Source organism: Carassius auratus, chromosome 45, assembly GCF_003368295.1.
Source record: "Carassius auratus strain Wakin chromosome 45, ASM336829v1, whole genome shotgun sequence".
In the NCBI taxonomy this organism is placed as follows: domain Eukaryota; kingdom Metazoa; phylum Chordata; class Actinopteri; order Cypriniformes; family Cyprinidae; genus Carassius; species Carassius auratus.
Window position 1 is genome coordinate 11428397 of NC_039287.1, and position 18593 is coordinate 11446989.

General features: G+C 36.5%; 1 protein-coding gene across 7 annotated transcripts in view; it reads left to right on the top strand.

Annotated features, from left to right (window-relative positions):
* tns3.2 (tensin 3, tandem duplicate 2) overlaps nt 1-18593 on the top strand; it is a 42262-nt gene that overhangs the window by 14048 nt on the left and 9621 nt on the right. For 6 of the 7 annotated variants that reach the window (XM_026233538.1, XM_026233543.1, XM_026233539.1 and 3 more), the window contains 4 exons: nt 5184-6026; nt 9630-9739; nt 9868-9997; nt 10895-10975. In XM_026233538.1, the coding sequence (XP_026089323.1) occupies nt 5184-6026; nt 9630-9739; nt 9868-9997; nt 10895-10975 (1164 nt within the window). The remainder of the gene's footprint in view (nt 1-5183; nt 6027-9629; nt 9740-9867; nt 9998-10894; nt 10976-18593) is intronic. The other variant, XM_026233544.1, reaches the window with a different exon arrangement.

The window sequence follows — 18593 nt, forward strand, 5'->3', positions numbered from 1 at the left end:
TTGTGAAATGTCTGTTACATACTTTGGTTAAAACTCCTCAGTAGATGTGTAAAACTTGTCAAAAACAGTTCTGTTCACAGCGACCCGTTTTGGTGCGTGTCACTTTAAATGCCCTCTCCTCTATGGGGTCTTGACACGAGACACATGAATATATTGATATATGGCTAGGAGGTATGTGGACTACAATTTCAAATAGCTAGCTATCTATATAGAAACCAGCTGTAAACTGAAACAGTTTTTGACTCAGTCCATAATGAACTGGCTGAATGTGTTCTTTTCAGCTTTTCTACGATGGCAGAATTGCCAGAACCCTAACTAAATGCTAGAAAAGTTACAAAAGTAAAAGGATGGGTTTTATTGACAATTTAATTTGATGCAGTTATAACAAAGTTTTAGTTACTTTGGTAATAATTTGTTACTTGAAAAGAGGACGATTTTATGATAACAGGGTTAACACAATTTATGTGATCTTATATTTCACTATGAATCATTTGTCACACCAGTGCCCATGATATTTATTTCTGAAGTAGGTAGATTTGCCAATGATGTAAACATAATTTTATCAGTGATGCAGAAAATTTATTTTGGCTTTAAAAAAATTGGTATGTAAAAATCCATCTTTTTTTCCTACTTTTTAAAAGTTTGGGATCTTTAAGATATATTAATGTTTTTGAAAAAAAAGCATCTAATTCTCACCAAGGCTGCATTCATTTGAACAGTTAAAACAGTTTGTGAAATGTTATTCTAAAGTATTCTTTGATTAATAAAAAGTTAAAACTATTTATTTGAAATCCTTTGTAACACTAAAACATTGCCTTTTCTTTTGATCAATTTAAGAAAATCTTTTAATCTGACCCCAAACATGTATTGTATTGATGCAGTAACAAAATTCAGGATGGCTCAATTTACCCACTGGCACATCTTAATCCACCTTCCCCTATATGCACAAAACTGAATTATGCTGAAGTAAATCGCTTCAATGAGTGTTCAATGAGTGTTTAACTCCATGGAAATTAACTTTGTTCTCCTTGTCTAGTTAAAGTTCAGTGATCAGGGAACAAATAAGTTGCACTTGCTATGTTTACCCCTCACTTCTGCACATAGTTCAGTGTTTCAGATGCTAAATGGGCTACGCACAAGAAGCAGAAATTCCAGGGCCATATATTTAAAGATTGAGAGTTTCTGTGCACAACTGTAAAAAAAAAAAATCAATCACAACAGTGTGTGTGTGTGTGTTTCATATGGGACTGAGGCTTGATGCACATCTGGTTGTGTGACTCTGTGTCAAGCAGCCGTGTAATTTAGAGACACCTCATAGTTGGAGCACAAACACCCTTTACAAATTACATTACTTAAACTCAAATATAGAATTACACATGCTCACAAACACACACTTGAATGTCTGTAATTGTTTCCAGTCGTAGCGACAAACAGTCTGAAGGGAATTGTGCTGCCAGCCGACCAGAAGTTGCATGCTCTCTCTCTCTCTCTCTTGTTATCTTTCTTTTCCCTTTCTTTCAATCTCTCTTTCATCATTGTGTGTTTCTTTTTGCCTGGTATTCTTGTTGTTTACTATACCAGTACCTTCCTTATCTCTCTCTGCCTCCTTTTCTTTTGCTCTCGGTTTCTCCACCCATACATAACTCCGCCTTTGTGTTTACATTCCCCACTCCATATTTGGTGGGCTCAAGGACCTCCAAGCATCCGTTCGCGCTCTACAACAAGCATATGTGTGTGTGTGTGTGTGTGTGTGTGTACAGCTGTATTTCAAGGAGCATTGGCTGGCTCGAGTGGAATAATGCTTCCTAAGCCAGGATTTTCCCGTACACCCAGGAGGGGCACCTGAAAGGGGTTACCTGTGTGTAGAGGTGGAGAAAGAGAGCGAGAGACAGGGAGAGCGAGCAGTACTGTGAGAGGAAAAGGAGAAGGTGAAAACAGGGGAAAGGGAGGAAAGAGATTGACTGAGAGAAAGGAAAGAAAAGGAAGAAAGGGAATGAAAAAGAGAAGCAGGGGAGCTTTTATCACCTTGTGGGAATGAATGCAAGCTGCCTGTCTGTTTAAAACTGCATGAGGAGAGAACGACTGAAAGAGAGAGCAGGACAAAATGGGCACAGACGTCTGCTGGATAAACACGGTCAGGACTGATTGCCTCTCTCTTTCCTCCCTTTTTTTTAACCTCTTTCTTTATTCATTCATGAAATGTTTTTCTCTTTTTTTTGTACTGTTGGGATTTTTTCTCACTTGTGACTTTGTAAGATGTTTTTTGTTTTTTGTTTCCATGGTCAGAGTCATCTGTTGTCCTCTCAGATAACTTTTGGGGTCTGGTTTGAGAGGATGTTTCTGGAAAGCATTAGGTTTGTGATGCTACGTGCATGTTTGAAGCGGTGCAGGGTCGTGGCATCTGCTTTCAGCAGCAACACGCTTGATTTATTTTGTGAGTTATTGAAGGCTCTTGTGATTTAACAAATTAATTTATCAGGAAAAGTTGCTGCATGAATCACTTTTGAAGTACTCATTTATATTGCTAGTTGCAAAGTCAAATTAAAAGTCAAAGTCAAGTTTGTTGCCATTTTTCTCAATTCTGAGCATTAAAGTAGTTGGTTTTGATCAAGTGGTCTATTCAATATTTATTTTAGGTTATTAACATTTGTAAAAAATAAAATGCCTGTTGAATCTCGGTTGTTGGGTGTGTGTTTGTATGCCTGTGTGAGTGAGTGTGTGTGAGAAAGAGTTGCCAGCTGTGGCGTTTTATCATGCATGCCTGGTATTTGGATTTCAGCCTCTTGAGACTAGAGAAGCGTTACTGGTTTAGTTAAAAAGGTCTGTGTTTTTCACCAGTTGACATACTAACCAGTTGTTAACCAATGCTATTGTGATTGGTCCCACTTTTCATCACAAAAACTGTAATACAATATACTCACTCTGTTCATTTTGTATAGCACACCGTTTGTTGTGTGGTGTGGTTAAGTTTAAGGGTGGGTTAAGAGGGAAACAATGTAATCGCAGAAATTAATTAAAGGATATAATTACATTCAGGTGGTTTTAAATATGAATACAAAAGCGTTTATGTTCACAAATAAGTGCACTGTACCAAAATGATTCATGATAAATGTAGTAGTATGGAAGTTAAGACACTTAAAATAAAGTGGGTCCATGTGATTTGATTATTTCTAGTTAACAAAACACCACTGAGAATTTTACGTAACATATATCTTGTCTATTGAGTGTTGCAGTGATTACGTATTTTCACCTTGGATTTCTTGACAATAACCCAGTAGGATTTTTTTCCATTGGCTTTTTAATTATTGTAGGAAACATTTTGGGTTTTGGCTTACAAAAACACATCATCCCAGCTGCACTCTACTGTCAGAATTGATCATGGAGTGTGGCGTGATGTTAAATATCAGTGTTTGTGTGTGTTTGTACAGCCTGCTTGTGTGATGCTGCCTTCTGGCTTCATGTTGAACAGTAGATACGTGTTATCAGTCATGATCATTGCTGCGAGACTCTGAGTGTGTCATGACACATGACACTATCTGCTGTGATCGGTGTTCAGCTGCCAGAGGCTGACTGATGTGTCTTTGCTAGAACACACACCACGGCCACACAAAGACATATCTAGGTCTTTGTACCTGTGTATTTGTGTGATGACTAAGGTGTCTGCAACTCGTTAGAGACATGTTAACATTTCCACTAGACCCCAGACAATGACACAGAGGACTGAATGTAGGAGGAGTGGGTGAAGATAAGGGGCCACAGGTGTGACTTTGTTTTCAACAACTATACGTGTCACCTTGGTAACTTTTTACAATTTCAAATTGTTATAAATGTAAAAAATTATTAGTAATTTAAACAAACATGTTTAATCTTTCAAATATCAGAGATCATGGATGCCAAATATGACTCTGAAAATCTCTTCAATCTGCCTTTTGTTTTGCATGATTCTTCATCCACACCAATAGGTGTCAGTATAGTCCTATAGGCTAGAGAAAGATACACAGTCAAGTTCGTATCTACGAGTTTATCTCTGATGAATGTCAGTGCATTGCCAATTGCGGGGGAAATGGCATTTTCTTTGAGTTAGGGATATGTCAGTGAGAAAACATGGAAGACACAGTCAATAGGGCTTGGGCGTCGTGACGTCATTACTTGGCGACGACATGTTGATGGCCTCCTTTACTGCTACTCAGACAACTGCGCAGTGTTTAGACATACTCCCTCTCATCCATGTGTCTTAATTTGATTAATTAAAAATCTATTTCAACCATGGTAAACCGTTGCTGTATTGTGGTGTTTAATAGCGCAACACATATTCGCCTTAGGGAAAATAAAATGAGAATGGATTAACTTTTCACCGCTTTCCTGCTTGGAGGCGCGTCCACAGCGACCATAACATCTGAATATGAATTTATATAGCTTAAGTCAACGTTGAAAATAAGGGAAATTTCTTGGGTTACTCATCCAAAATACGGGAAATTTCTACATTCATCTTTTTGTTGCTATCCCTCTGCTGAGACTCCAATGACTTGTAGCTTCGGAACTATTCTGAAGTGTACGCGCACAAAACAAACAAGGTAGCCGAAGATATCTGTAATGCAAAAGTACGGCAGCAAGTTGTCGTCGGTACTCCACTCTTTGTTGGGAATTTCATATGGATCCAAACCGTTAATAGTGCCGATTTTGTCCACATACCGGTCCCTGGCATTCTTATTTAGCGTATCCCTATAAATCCCACAACCTTTTCGTGATTTTAACATCTTTTTTCTTTCTCCCAACTCTGCTTCTTCTCATTCAACTTGCTGTATGTTTACATTCGCGAGGCCATCAACATGGCCGCCACGTCCCAGAATGCAACGCTGCACCCAAGCCCTATTCAGCATCTGTATTGAATGATTGAATAATAATAATAAAAAAAGCATTATACAATAGTAGATCAATGTGACAGTTCTGTAAATGTACAATATTTAAAGCAGACCTGATTCATATTCTTTATTCATGATTTTGTAAAACAAAAACTAAAAAACGTTGTTATATATTCTTTTTTCATTTTACTCATTTCAAAGTTGATGGCTCCATAAGCCATCTTAAATGAGTTCCAAATCATAGAGGTCAACTTTATTGCACCTGTAATTTATTGTACTAATTCTAATTTTTGTACTAACTTTTTGTTCTCTCTTTCACAGCCAAGCAAAAAGAAGGCACACACTCTCTGAGCAGTGACTCTGGACTCTCCAGCTCCTCCCAGTGGACTGGAGGACAAGCCTCTGGGCTCACAATCAGCTACAGCTCTGAGGAGCATCCCCAACTCTCCAGAGTAAACCCTGGGTTAAGTATGGAGGAGGAACAACCTTCTCCAGGCATCCTGAGATATGACCCTAAAGCCAATCAAGATGCATTTGATCATTCCAGTCATTTAAATGGTAAAGCCATGTTCATAGAGCGGGAGACAGACATTATAGATGATGACGATGACATCATTGTTCCTAATGATGCCACTGCTGCTGTTTCTGACTCTAAATACACACTGTCTTCAAAGGAAATGTCTGGTTTGTCTTCAGGTGAATGTCAGAACTCCATCCAATCAGATGATTGCCAAAGTGAAGCTCCCCCTGCTATATTTAGAGACGATGTGAATTCCTCAAACACTCTCATACACACTTCAGTACCTGCTGGATATCAGACACATATATGGGTGAAACAGCAACAATCCACGTCTTACATGCACACTTCCTCAGACGGACTGGAACACAGGGAGGAGATGGAGCTCCAAAAAGGTGCAAACAAACCTTCATTACCAGACAATGGCTTTCCGGAGTCGCAGTCCGAACCAGACAAAGATGATGAGTTTGCGACACTGGCTTTGGATGTAGATCAATCAATCGAACAGCTCAATCAGCTGATCCTGGACCTTGACCCGGACTTTGAGCCAGTCTCCACCCAGGCAAGGAGTCACATGACCCGCTCGGCCTCCCTTGACACCAATGGAAAGACGCAATCAGGTGGAAGGGCCAAATTTCTCCAGTCAGGTAAAAGCAAATCCTGTTACTGTACGTTCACCAGTCCCGAATCAATTTATTGATTCCAACTGACCTGCAATCATCCACCAAAAAGTTCTAGTTATGTTTTAGAACAAAGTACTATGGCATTCCTTGAAATATAATTTCAAAAATGAAATGAAATTCCACAGTACATCAGAATTGCAAGCATTGTGTCACAGATTAAATATTAAAAGTATCATGGTATTACGATCACACTTTATTTTAAGGTCCATTTCTCACTATTAACTTACTATTAATTATGAATTTTGCCTCAATAAACTCCTTAAAGTACTGCTTATTAATAGTTAGCAAGGTAGTGGTTAAGTTTAGGTATTGGCTAAGATTAAGGATTAAAATATGGCCATGCAGAATACTACATTAATATGTGGTTTAAGTACTAATAAACAGCCAATATGCTAGTAATATGCATGCATATAATCAACTAGTAAATAGTGAGACTTGGTTCCCATACTAAAATGTTACAGGTATTACCATCTAAGACCATTACAGCACCATGGAATTTTCAACATACATTTTGTTCATAAATTAATTCAACTTGCATACCCAACAAATTAGCCTTTTTATTAAGAGGCAATATTTTAACCTTTTTGATTTTATAGTTTCTATAGTTATTGTTCTAAACATAAAACGCACAGTACAATGGCAATTTATATAAAATACTTTTTGAAATTTGAATTGAAATAGATGTTCATAAATTCATTATTATGACTGTAAAATCAAATTAATATCAAATGTAAAGCTAACTGTAAATAGACATTAAGGCAACCAACGATTTGTTTATTACTGTTTTTTTTTACATTACAGTCAAAATGTGTGCATGTACAGACATGTATACTGTTACAAAGATTTCTATTTTAAACAAATGTTGTTCTTTTAAACTTCCTATAAATCAAATAATCCTGATAAATTATTTCAAAGCATTTAAAAAACGAACCAAATCTTAGAATTGTAGTGTGTGTACAGTACAGAAACATGTACTGTATTACTCTCACATTTCAAATACATGTGCCATTTTTTTGGTGCTTTCAGTGGAATTTTCTGCCTGATTCACTGGTTAATGTTTTTTTTTTTTTTTTTTTTTTTTATAATGTTTGAGGTTTCTATTGGCAGGGGCCTAATTTATGTTAATAAATGCTCAAAAGCAACATACAATGGTCCTCTATGTGTGGCTCCTGACAGGTTTGCTAAAGAAAATAAAGTCCTGCCTTTCATTTCTGTGTGTGTGTGTAAGAGTGACTGTGCTTGAATGTAAACATGCATGACTAGTATAGAGTGACTGCATAGTGCTAATGTGACCTCTAAGCTGCCTTTTCGTTTTAAAATTTACATAATCATATTTCTAGCAGTGTAATAACTCTGCCTTTGACAACCATTAAGTGACTCCCTAATTATGTTATGTTGGCTTCTGCTTTTTCCAAACACATCTGTGATGCAGTAATGAATGCAATACTCTGTCTCCTTTGACCTCAGCATACTGAGCGGGTCTTTTTGCTTTTGAAGTGAGTCCCTGCCTTGCATATGTCCTCTGTGTTTTCTGTTATAAGATCCCAAGGTCCTTTCGTGCTGGATCAGCTCATGTCAGAACAGCTCTGACACCTGGAATGGAGATTATTTGAGTAGAGCATGAATTCATCCTGCTGAACAGAAATCTTAGCAGTGTTATTATTACTGTAGTATGTCACCAGAAATATGCCCGGTGGTGTGTGTTTGAATACACATGGTGTAAGGGCTGAGGAATGCCTTTGAAGTGAAATCTCCTGAAACAGAAAACATGTTGTCTTTCCCCATCGTTAAGTCTCAAAAAATGTTGTTTGTCTTTACAGTGATATTTCACAGAGCTTGTACTGTTGCCCATTTGTAATGAATGTTTATGTAATTATTATGAAAAACTGGGAACTAAAGTTATGAGACTGCATTGAAATTCTAGGATTCTTTTGAAATAATCAATATGGGATATGGGGTGGGATAACTAATCAAGCAAATTTGTGTCATTGATCATGTGATTGTTAGTATAGTTTTTGCATCCATTGATATCAAATCATGCTGGAGAATAACATTTTCATGTATGTTGAGTGGTGCTGTTATTAAACCAAAAGACAGAAACTACAAAATAAGGTATTTTGAAATTAAGATTCAGTCAAGATGTTATAATTTGTAATGGAGAAAACTGTTTAAATAGCATGGAAAAGTATGCAAAGCAGGAGCATTTTCACTGGTGGTGTCAGAAAATAATATATAATTTTCTAATATTATTTTATTTTATTAATTTATTTAAAGGGGTCATATGATGCGATTTGAATTGATTTCGAATTTGATTGTTACAAGCTCTTGGTGCATTAAAAGATCTGTAAAGTTGCAAAGACTAAAGTCTCAAATCTAAAGAGATATTCTTTACAAAAAGTTAAGACTCGTCCACGTCCCCTTAAACGGCTTGTTCTAACACGCCTTCACATTTATACGTCACTATGTGGGAAGATTTGCATAGCGCCGCCCAGATGTTCACGCAAAGAAAGAAGGTGTACCTTTTATTCTCTTTTTAGTATTGTCGTTGCCGCCGACGCCATGTCATATAGATGCTGTGTGTTTCACATGAAAGCGAAACGACTTTGTTTGGCCTTCCAAAAGAGGACGATATCCTATTCGTCATGCTTGTAGCTGATCCTGGTTGGTTGCTGAGGAAATACATCAACTTTGCACTGTGGATCGCCAGATCAGCTTTCACCATGGATGAAGTGGAGTCCAGTCAAGGGTCATCACATGTGGTTGTCGCAAGCCCTATGAACGCTCTTTCATAAAATCTGCGGCCTGCACCATTCTCAAGCCGGCCTCCACTCATTCAAGCCTGCCTCTGCTCTGGCCACTGCTCATTCTAGGCCATGGTGTGTGACACTGTTTCGTTGAGAAAGCAAAACGAATTAGTTTGACCTTCCAAAAGAGGACACGACAAGAAATCATGTTTATATCATGTTCATAATAGGGTTTATGTTTATATCTCATCACTCAGAACGGACAGGGGATCACAATATGTTAAGAGGCGTAACATTTCCATCACACGATTGAGGTATTTGGCCAATCACAATGCACTGGATAGCTGGCCAATCAGAGCACACCTCGCTTTTCAGATCGATGAGCCTTGTAAAAATCAACCCATTTCAGAAGACTGGGATTAGAGGAGAAACAATAATATATAGTATGTGAAAAATAGTGTGGTTTTGAACCTCAAACCACATAAACACATTTCATTACACCGAATAATGTTATTTTTAGCAGCATCATATGACCCCATTAATGTTTTTTGTGGAATGTACTATATCACAGCGCTGGAGTTTATGTGAGGTCATAAACTAATTTATCTTATGAAAACAAGCTTTGTTTGAGAACATGCTATTTTAGTTCATGCTGTTTGAAGCTCTTTAACTTTGTTTGATGTTGTTAGAAAATCATGTATAAGAGGGAGATCCTCCTATTTCTGAAAGACCAGTCACCATTAAATGTGAACTGTCATGCATTGAATATCAACGGTGAATGCCAAGTGAATAACTTTCTGTTTCTGTGTCTCTTTCTGTAAAGGTTGGAGGCACAAACAGCTCAGTGATGTCTCTGAATACTCTGTGCTGCAGAGTGCAGGTAGCGATAGAATGGAGAACAAACAGAGATTCATCTTTGGCAAACCATCTCTGGTACAAATGTGCACCCATTTATTACTGTACAGATACTTTATAATTGTATAGCCTCAACATTTTAAACGTTTAAATGTTTAATTTTTAAACTCAATAAAAAACAATGCCTCATATGTTTATGTCTCCAGCGAGGTCTATATCGCACTGACTCTGTTGACATTGGTGACCTTCCTCCAGAGGCTGACAGTCCACTGTGGGTAGGTCTTGATCAAGTTCCGCCCACACCAGCATTTCCTGTGACACCCCCCACTCCTTATGGTAAGACTGACACTGTGTTTGATATTTGTTATATGAGGCAGCATTTCACAGTCTTATTAACCTCTGTTACTATTATAGTGTTATTACTATTTTAGTATATAACTATTACATGTATGGTCATTTATGAAAATATTATTTCTATAGCACATTTACAAAATACTTGAATTGACCAGCAGATTTTACACCAAATAACTTAAAAAATATAAACATTTACATACACATAGATACATTAAAACCTAGTAATGTCTCTTTCTAAAAAGTCTACTCAATTTAAACACATCCACTGTCAGAAAATAATGTATGTGCAATGGAAGAGAATTACATAACTTGGGAGCAGAAAACAGAAAATGCCTGTTCACCTTTTGATCTTAAAGAATCTTCAGCTGATTCCTAAAATAAAATGTAACCAATGTAAAGATGCTAAAACTGGAGTAAAACTAGTGATCTTCTGTGCATGGGTCAAGCTAAGATAACTGGCACTGAAAAATACATATAAAACAGTCAATATACAATGAATTGCAATAATCAGTATGAAACATGACCAGATAATCAATTTCAATTTGGAAATAACTCTTGAGTTGGTAAAAAACAGCCTAAACAAAATCATTAACCTGTATATCAAGTTCCAATGTAGAGTCCAGAGTAACACACATGTTCCCAACCTGATCTGAAACACCTTGCCTAAGAAATGTACTAGTGAACAAGACAATGAATACCCTCTTGGATCAAGTGCATTATTTACAAAAGTTTTGTATCATCAGCATATAAATGATAGGAATTGTTGTATTTATGAAAAAGTCTAATGGACACATATACATTGAAAATAAAAAGGTCCAAGAATAGAACCCTGTGGCACACCACTGCTTAATGTGCTTAATTGTCTCTTTCACCTTACAGTGAAGAGTGGACATGACTTCATCCCTTCAAGATCTAGCTCTCAAACCAGTAGACACTACATGAGCTCTCCAATATGGCAAGGTAATCAACTGACACAGAGGCTACATTCTTTTGCTGCTACTTTTTATATCTACAGTAGCAAAATCATGGTTATATCTGCTTGAGAGGACAAGAATGTGTGTGGATATCATTTTACGTGCCTTTAGTTGCTCCAGTTAGGAAAGCATCCAGCTGTATCTCATACAAATTTGACCTTTAAAATACCCCTGTAGCAAAGTCTGTCTTGCTGCTGTCGCAAATTCTGTGCTGCTCATAATAACTCTGCTACAGGATGTGGCCCTCTGGGTCAGGATGCATATTTCCTGTAATCTCACCAGTCAGTGCTCTGGGAACTAGAGCTGTCCTTAGAATTAAGCCCAAAGTACTCAGTTTTGATGCAAGCTCTTACTGTATGTGTACAGCTGAACACATAACCTTCCAAAGTGTGCAAAAGAAAGTGCACACATATGCACTAAACAGTTTCATCCTTGTCCAGTGTTTGCACTATTTTTCTAGAAGTTATAAGCAAAGAAAACGTCTTTGTACTCATTTAAACTAGAGTTGTGTAAATTTCTTAACTCCCTCAGACAAGTCCTTGTCAATGTTAGCATCTGTTATTATTGCAGTTTTCAGTTGCCAGTGTTGCCACCTTTGTCGACCAAATAATTAGCTCAAAAATGCTAAGTGTATGTGCAAGCTGAGTGTACAGAGTTTGCATGTTTAGAAAAATCAGACACTTACAGTTCCCACTTACTGTACTTTGCTGAGGATGACATTTAAATCGTTGATTGTATACATACCCTATGCGTAAAAAAAAACAAGTATACTATGGGATTTAGTGTAAATGTCTCTTTAACTAATTATATTATGTCAGTCATTTCTTGATTTCTTTATTTACTAGTCAAAACCATATTTGTTAAAGTTATGTAAACAAAACAAACATACAAAAAAATTGTAAGTCAAAAACAGCACATTTGCAAAAACTCATCAGTTATGTAACTTTTATGGGGGAAATACTATTGCCTGATTACATCTTAATGAGGAGGCACAGGAAAACATGGGAATAATGATAGATTGGAAGAGCGGAGAAGATGATGTTGTATCACATTATATTAACATTTTTTTTACTCTTTTTACAGTATAAATACTTTGATAAGTATAAAAACGTTTACAAGCAACTACAAATCTTAGTATTAAATGTTTTTATACTTTATCTTCAATATAAATTATCTTCAAGTCAGATTACCTGTTTTATAATCCAGTTTCCAGCATTACAAGATTTCTATTTTAAATATAAAAAAATAAAGTGATCATGAAAAAGATTTGTTTCATTAAACATGCACAGCCTCTAGCAAGTTTGGTCTAGAGGAGGGGAGGACGGCTTGTTTAATTTCCTGATTTGGGAAGATTTGGAGGTTATGTAACAGTAGTCCATCTATGTTTTAGTGTCTAAATAAACAGGAGAAAAGGTCTTACAGCCAAACTCTCACTGACAGGCATATGTAAATATTTACACAGACGTTTGAGGGGGAAGGAAGAGGAAAGCACGGCCTCTTTAAAGGTCACCTGAGGGAGTGCGTCTATGTGTAGGCTACACTGTAGTTCTGATGCAGAAGTATAAATCAGTCTTTTATACAGTCTGATTAAGCAGGAACAATTTAAAGTTTTCTATTTGAATATGTTTTCATATTTTAAAATGCACCCTTGGTGAATAAAATCTCACTGACCCAAAACTTTTGAACAGTAGTGTATAAAAAATAAGTAAACACTTTTAAACAAGATAAATTCACTAGAGAAGCAAGAGGTAACAAGACATATCTTGAATAGAGTCTGGGACCACCAGGGAAAAGCAATTCTGTCTTACATTTCTTGAATAAAATTTTGATTTCGTTTTTTAATTTGAACAGATTTTGTTTATTTGTTAGATCAGTAGTCAAACAAGTGAAATGATCTGCTAAAGGAAAGTCACATTTAAGTCAAAATACACATATTGAAGTTTCTCGTCTGAGAACTCTTCACACTGTATATTGTGAATGTTGCTTCCCGGGTAAAGATAATGTTTTTAATGTATTTACCCCAAAAAACGACCACAGTATGTTTTAAGAATATGACTGTTTTGCATAGAAGCAGATGTGGTGAGCAGCAACACATGGTGGTCCATAAAAGGCCATCCTCACCCCTGACCCCAGTGCTGGCGTTTGGTTATGTGAAACAGACTGTGAGAGTCTGCAGAGAACAATGCTTGAATGGGCTATCAAAGGCAGGAGAGCACTCATGAACTCAAATGGTAATGAAGCCATGGGGGGTTTTCACTACCTTTCTCTCTCATGCCAGTTGGGGGCAGTCGTCCTCCCTCCCTCTTCCTTTTCTTTCTGCCCTCCCCCTTCCCTCCCTCCTCAAAGCTGGAGTCAGTCAACCAGTGGCACTGCTGGAAGAATGAAGTAGTTTTCCATCTGGGGTTTAACAGAATTCCAAAACCTCAATGACTTCATTCAGGCTAGACACAGATGATTAGAGAGAGAGGGTAAGGGGACGGAGTTGGACAGAACAGCAACTGTGTGATGTGATGGTCATAGTCAGTGTTTGTGCCGGGAAGAGAAAGAGAGAGAGAGAGAGAGAAAATGTGAGGTGAAATAAGTGACAATGTAGACATTACAGACTCGGAGCAGTGAAAGACTGAAAGCGTGCAGGAGCTTCAGAACACAGCAGGGTCTGGCAAGTTCAGCCCATCTTCTGTGGATGAGTTTCTTTTGAGGAATACTTCAGCATGACTGCTTCTCTAGGTATGTGGGGAATGATTTTGTGCCATTCTGACAAACTTTTTGAGTTGTGCTTGTGTTTGTGCATGTGTTTGAGCATTTGCTTGTGTGTTTGTATGCTGATGCATCAGCCATTTGCTGTAGCCATCTCTCGCAGACTTGAATAGTCTTCTTGTCAGCATGAGGTCAATGTGAACACCCCCTCATCATGGACAAAACCTTCTCTTCTCTTAGTGCATCTTTAGTACACTGCAAATCATTCGAATCAGTGTTTCAGTCCTGTTTTCCAGTAAAAACATTTTAACGTTCTCTGTTTCTCATGACATGAAAACTTGTTTGCGACAAAGTGTCCTTATTATGGATGAAATATTTATCTTGTTTTAAGAATATATTAAATTAAATTCAATAAATAAAAAAAATCCGCCTATACCCAGCAGCTGGGTAAAAAATAATAAATAAATCTCCCAGCAAAAATACACAATGAAATGATGATTAAATAAATAAATAAAATAAGTTTTTAGAGTGTAGGTCATATATTTGGAGTTTACCTCATAATAAAAATGTAAAAAAAAGAACTAAATATTAATAATAAATTAAACTAAAATAAATGTAATTGCAACTTTTTATCATACACATTTTGTTTAATTTTTCCTCACTTTTAATATCTCACAATTTAGGCTTTTTCTTTAGAATTTTGCATTTACAGTCTATTGTTATCTCAAAATTTTTGGGGGATAAATATTGTAAGATATAAATGACATATTATATATTTGGAGATTATGTTTATGTATATGGGTGATGTGGGTGTATGTGGTACACTCTTTTGGTTTGTGAATGTTTCCTGTCTCCGCTGGCCCTTAGACTTGGAAACTTTGTCTAAAGATCTGAAAGTGTTATTTGCATTGCCAAAACTTCACTGATGAAGACAAACACTTTTCAGCCCCAGTGTTTGTGCTTAAAGTACTCTAAATTTTGTTGGTTCTGTCGGTGTTTTGCATTCCTCATGTGCTTTCTCACAGAGTCAGCAGATCATACTTTACCAGTGGGGTGTTTTGTGGAAAACGTCTTGTATTCAGTCTTTTCTAAAGCTCATTTACACTTGACTTGTCCCGTAATTCACCTCAGATTGGTGATTTAGGCTTTGGCACTTTCTCATCTGGCCAGGCAGATTTATCAAGTAACCATGGGAGGCCCTAAAACAAAAAGAGATGGACGTGGTGCTCTTGTCGTGAGTAAATGTGTGAGCACTCTGATGGAGTGGAGACAGTGGACACTATTCTTCTCTCTGTCTCTGGACAAAGGACAGTTTTGTTTGGGCCTGTGTCCAAATGAATGTGGATGGGGAAAGAATGTGTTATGAAATTGTAGAATGAGTCTTGGGTCAGTTTGAACTAAAATTGAGCTGAAGATTGAACAGCACACACCCAAATGATCCAAAACAAACTATTTGGTTTTTTTATTACTGGTCTTTTGCCAGGGTAGGACTCACTTTGACGAAGAATAGGATGAATGAATATCTGAATATTTGGTTAGTTATGCCGCGTTTCCACCGAAATTACCCGGAACATTTGTACCAGGAACTTTTTTTCCCAGGAACTTTTTTCCCCCCAGACCTGTTGCTTTCTGCGTTTCCACCGCGGTGTAAAGTACCGGGAAGATTAGGCAAATGACTGGTGACGTAGGTCTGCGCGCACAAAGTACCGCTGATAAAAAAAAAAAAAAAGTACGCTGATTTTGGACGTGCATCCTCGGTAGTTGGTTCAGACTTTGTGCATTCGTCTCAGGAGTGTGATGTCCGCGATGACGCAAGTCCGGTAAATCTATAAACAGCAGCTTACTTGATAACTTCAGTCTGCTCGTCATGGCTACTGCAATTTTCCTTACTGTATATTTACAATAAAACGAAATATGATATCAAATACCACTGCCTCCTTTCGTTTTCATTTAAGCATAATAACAACTGCAGAAATGTACTTAGTTCAGGGAAATGTGTATATGCAGCCATTACATTGAAACGAAACATTATATAAATTTGCCTTTTTTATTTTCATTTTAACATATAGATGAAATGAATACAGACCAAAGAAAACCTGTTAGATTTACCCCGCAGCTGAATTATATGTTATGTTTAACCACTAAAGACACATCAGAGCCAGCGGCACATATCAGGAGGTCTATCCCAGGAGAGGCTGCTCTCTGCGGATACATGAGGACTGAGCTTCCGCTGATCGTGTGGAGCTCAGCGTCTACGAGATCGGCGAAACACATTTTTAAATAGACGCTGTCTTTATAAATAAACAACAGATTTGAGTTTCAAACAACTACATTCTCGCCTGAAATACTTTTAAAATTACATTTCATGACACAATAACAGTAATATTTTGAAAATGTTAATCCAAATAAATGGTGGTTGAACTCAACCAATGCTGCGTGAACTCAACCAATCAGCATGTTTAGCGCCAAAGTCCCGCCCCCGAAAGTTCCGGAACTTTAAAAAAGTACCACCTCGCCAGCAGGGACTTTCTGGGGGGCATTTTTTTACCCGGAACTTTTATTTAGTTCCTGGTTCCTGCGGTGGAAACACACCAAGTACCGGACCAAGTCCCTAGTTCCTGGGTAAAGTTCCTGCGGTGGAAACGCGGCTTTAGTCCAGTCCATTAGCTGTCTGATTGATTACATGTGTTGAATGTGTATTTTGCATTATAAAGACCAAAACAGACTCCATAGCTATTTTAGTGTGCTGAGTACCTAAGCGATGGAAAAGGTATGTGTTTTATTTTTGGTATGTTTTTTTCTCTCCTCTAAAATAAGTGGAGAGTGTTGTGCAGAAGTGGACAGGTCTCATAAAGAAAAGACGTCATGTAAATTTGGTCATAAAGGCAGCTGAAGTGTGAGAGGAAGCCCAGATATATAAATCAGACTAGAGCTAAATCTTATAAGAGACATATTTTAGACCATGCATCATATTGGAGAAATGCCTTTGACTGTAAAGTATTTAATTCTCATGTGTTGAATTCTCTCTTTTTATTTTCCCCTCCACACATTCTCTGTGCAGCTCAGCTTTGCAGCTTTGAACACAACAGCTGGACTTTTTTCAACTTGGCTCACTGTTAAGTGTGTGTGTGTGTGTGTCTGTGTTTGTGCATTCTTCCTTTGAATGGCGAGTTTGTTAAGTCTGTAAAACTGAAGTTGTCCTTTGTCTCACTGGCATGTGAGAGATTTAATCCTGAAAGACCTGGTCTGAGCAGACATGCACACAAACATGCTTACACAAACTTTTATCATCCTTTTCTTTCATTTGCCAGCCAAATTCCAAACTCTGTAAGATGCTGATATGATGTGCAAATATTGAGGAGCGTTATGCTGTGCTTTCATGACAGCATTTAATGTAAAACAGACTGATGCATAAACATATACTCCTGTCTCTTTTACACTCTCTCTAAGTTATGACCTCATTCATTTGAAGACTACATTACATTTACATTTAGTCAGTTAGCAGATGTTACTTTTATCCAAAGCAACTTACAAATGAGGACAATAGAAGCAATAAAAAAAAAAACAATAAAAGGGAATAATATGTAAGTGCTGTGACAAGTCTTGGTTAGTCTAATGTTTTTAGAATAAATAAAAAGATAAACAGGTAGATATAACAGGAAAACAATAGGAAACACTAGTATTAGATGGTCTTTGTAAAAAATAAATATATTAAATAAAAAAAGTCAAATGAATAAAAAATGCTAGTGTTAAGGGGTAATCTTTTTATAATAAATACAAATAAAACAAGAAGAAGAATAGTATTTTGGGTTTTTGATAATATTGTTTTTAATATTTTGAATTATATTTTATATTTAATTTAAAGGTATTTTTATTTTGTTGTGTATTTTGATATCTTTTAATTACTTTTTAATATGTCTGTATAGTTTTTATTATCATGTTATTATTTGATGTATTTTTAAATAAACATTTTAATTTTAGTACTTCAACGAAAACTAAAGGAATATGAGCAAAATTATATATATCTATTATATATATACACACACACACACACAAACACATATATATACATACATATTTTGTTTATATTGCATTTAAATGAACTGCAAAATAAAAATATAAATTGTGGAAAAAACTTAAATAGATGAGGACTAGTTATACAATCCAATATTAAATACTTTCCCTTAAATAATTAAAAGAAAATTATGTTTCTGTAGCTCAATTGGTAGAGCACTGAAATAATTTTAATTTTAATTTAAAATTATTTCAAAATATATAAAAGTAAAAAAGCATTTAATAGTATATACTTTTCCCTTTAATAATTAAATTAAATATATTAAATATATTAAAGAAAATATATTGAAAACAAAACAACATCTTATATTCAATTAAACTCTTTCTTTGAGTGAGAGGCATGTGAAGTCATTTGTAAGTAGTTATTTCTGTAAAACACATTTTTTGACATTGTGTACCTTCTCCACTTCAAGAGTTAATCTCCAAGCTTGCGTTTTGAAAGCTTGAATAACCAGAAGCATCTGCATTCATATTTTGAGAAATAAAGTGCAAGTTTCAAAACAAACCTGGGATGCCTGACATCTTAAAGTCAGTGCTGCTTCATTTTTGGCATGTAATAAGTTTCTTGTTAGCCCCTCAGACCTCTTTCTTCTGTCTGGAAGGGTCATCTAGATCTTCTCTTTGAAGAGCTGGTACAGTTCAGCAGATCATTGACCTCTTGGCTGCAATCCTCATGTGACCCTGACATCTGTTGATGCCGTTGGTTTCTGGAGAATTATGTTTGGATGCCTTTCTGCTTCATTTGAATCCATTTGTTGACTTAAATGAACTGCCATGCAAGTCCAGGCTGGTTTATTCAGTTATTCTGTTTTATTTTACAGATTTAGCTTGAG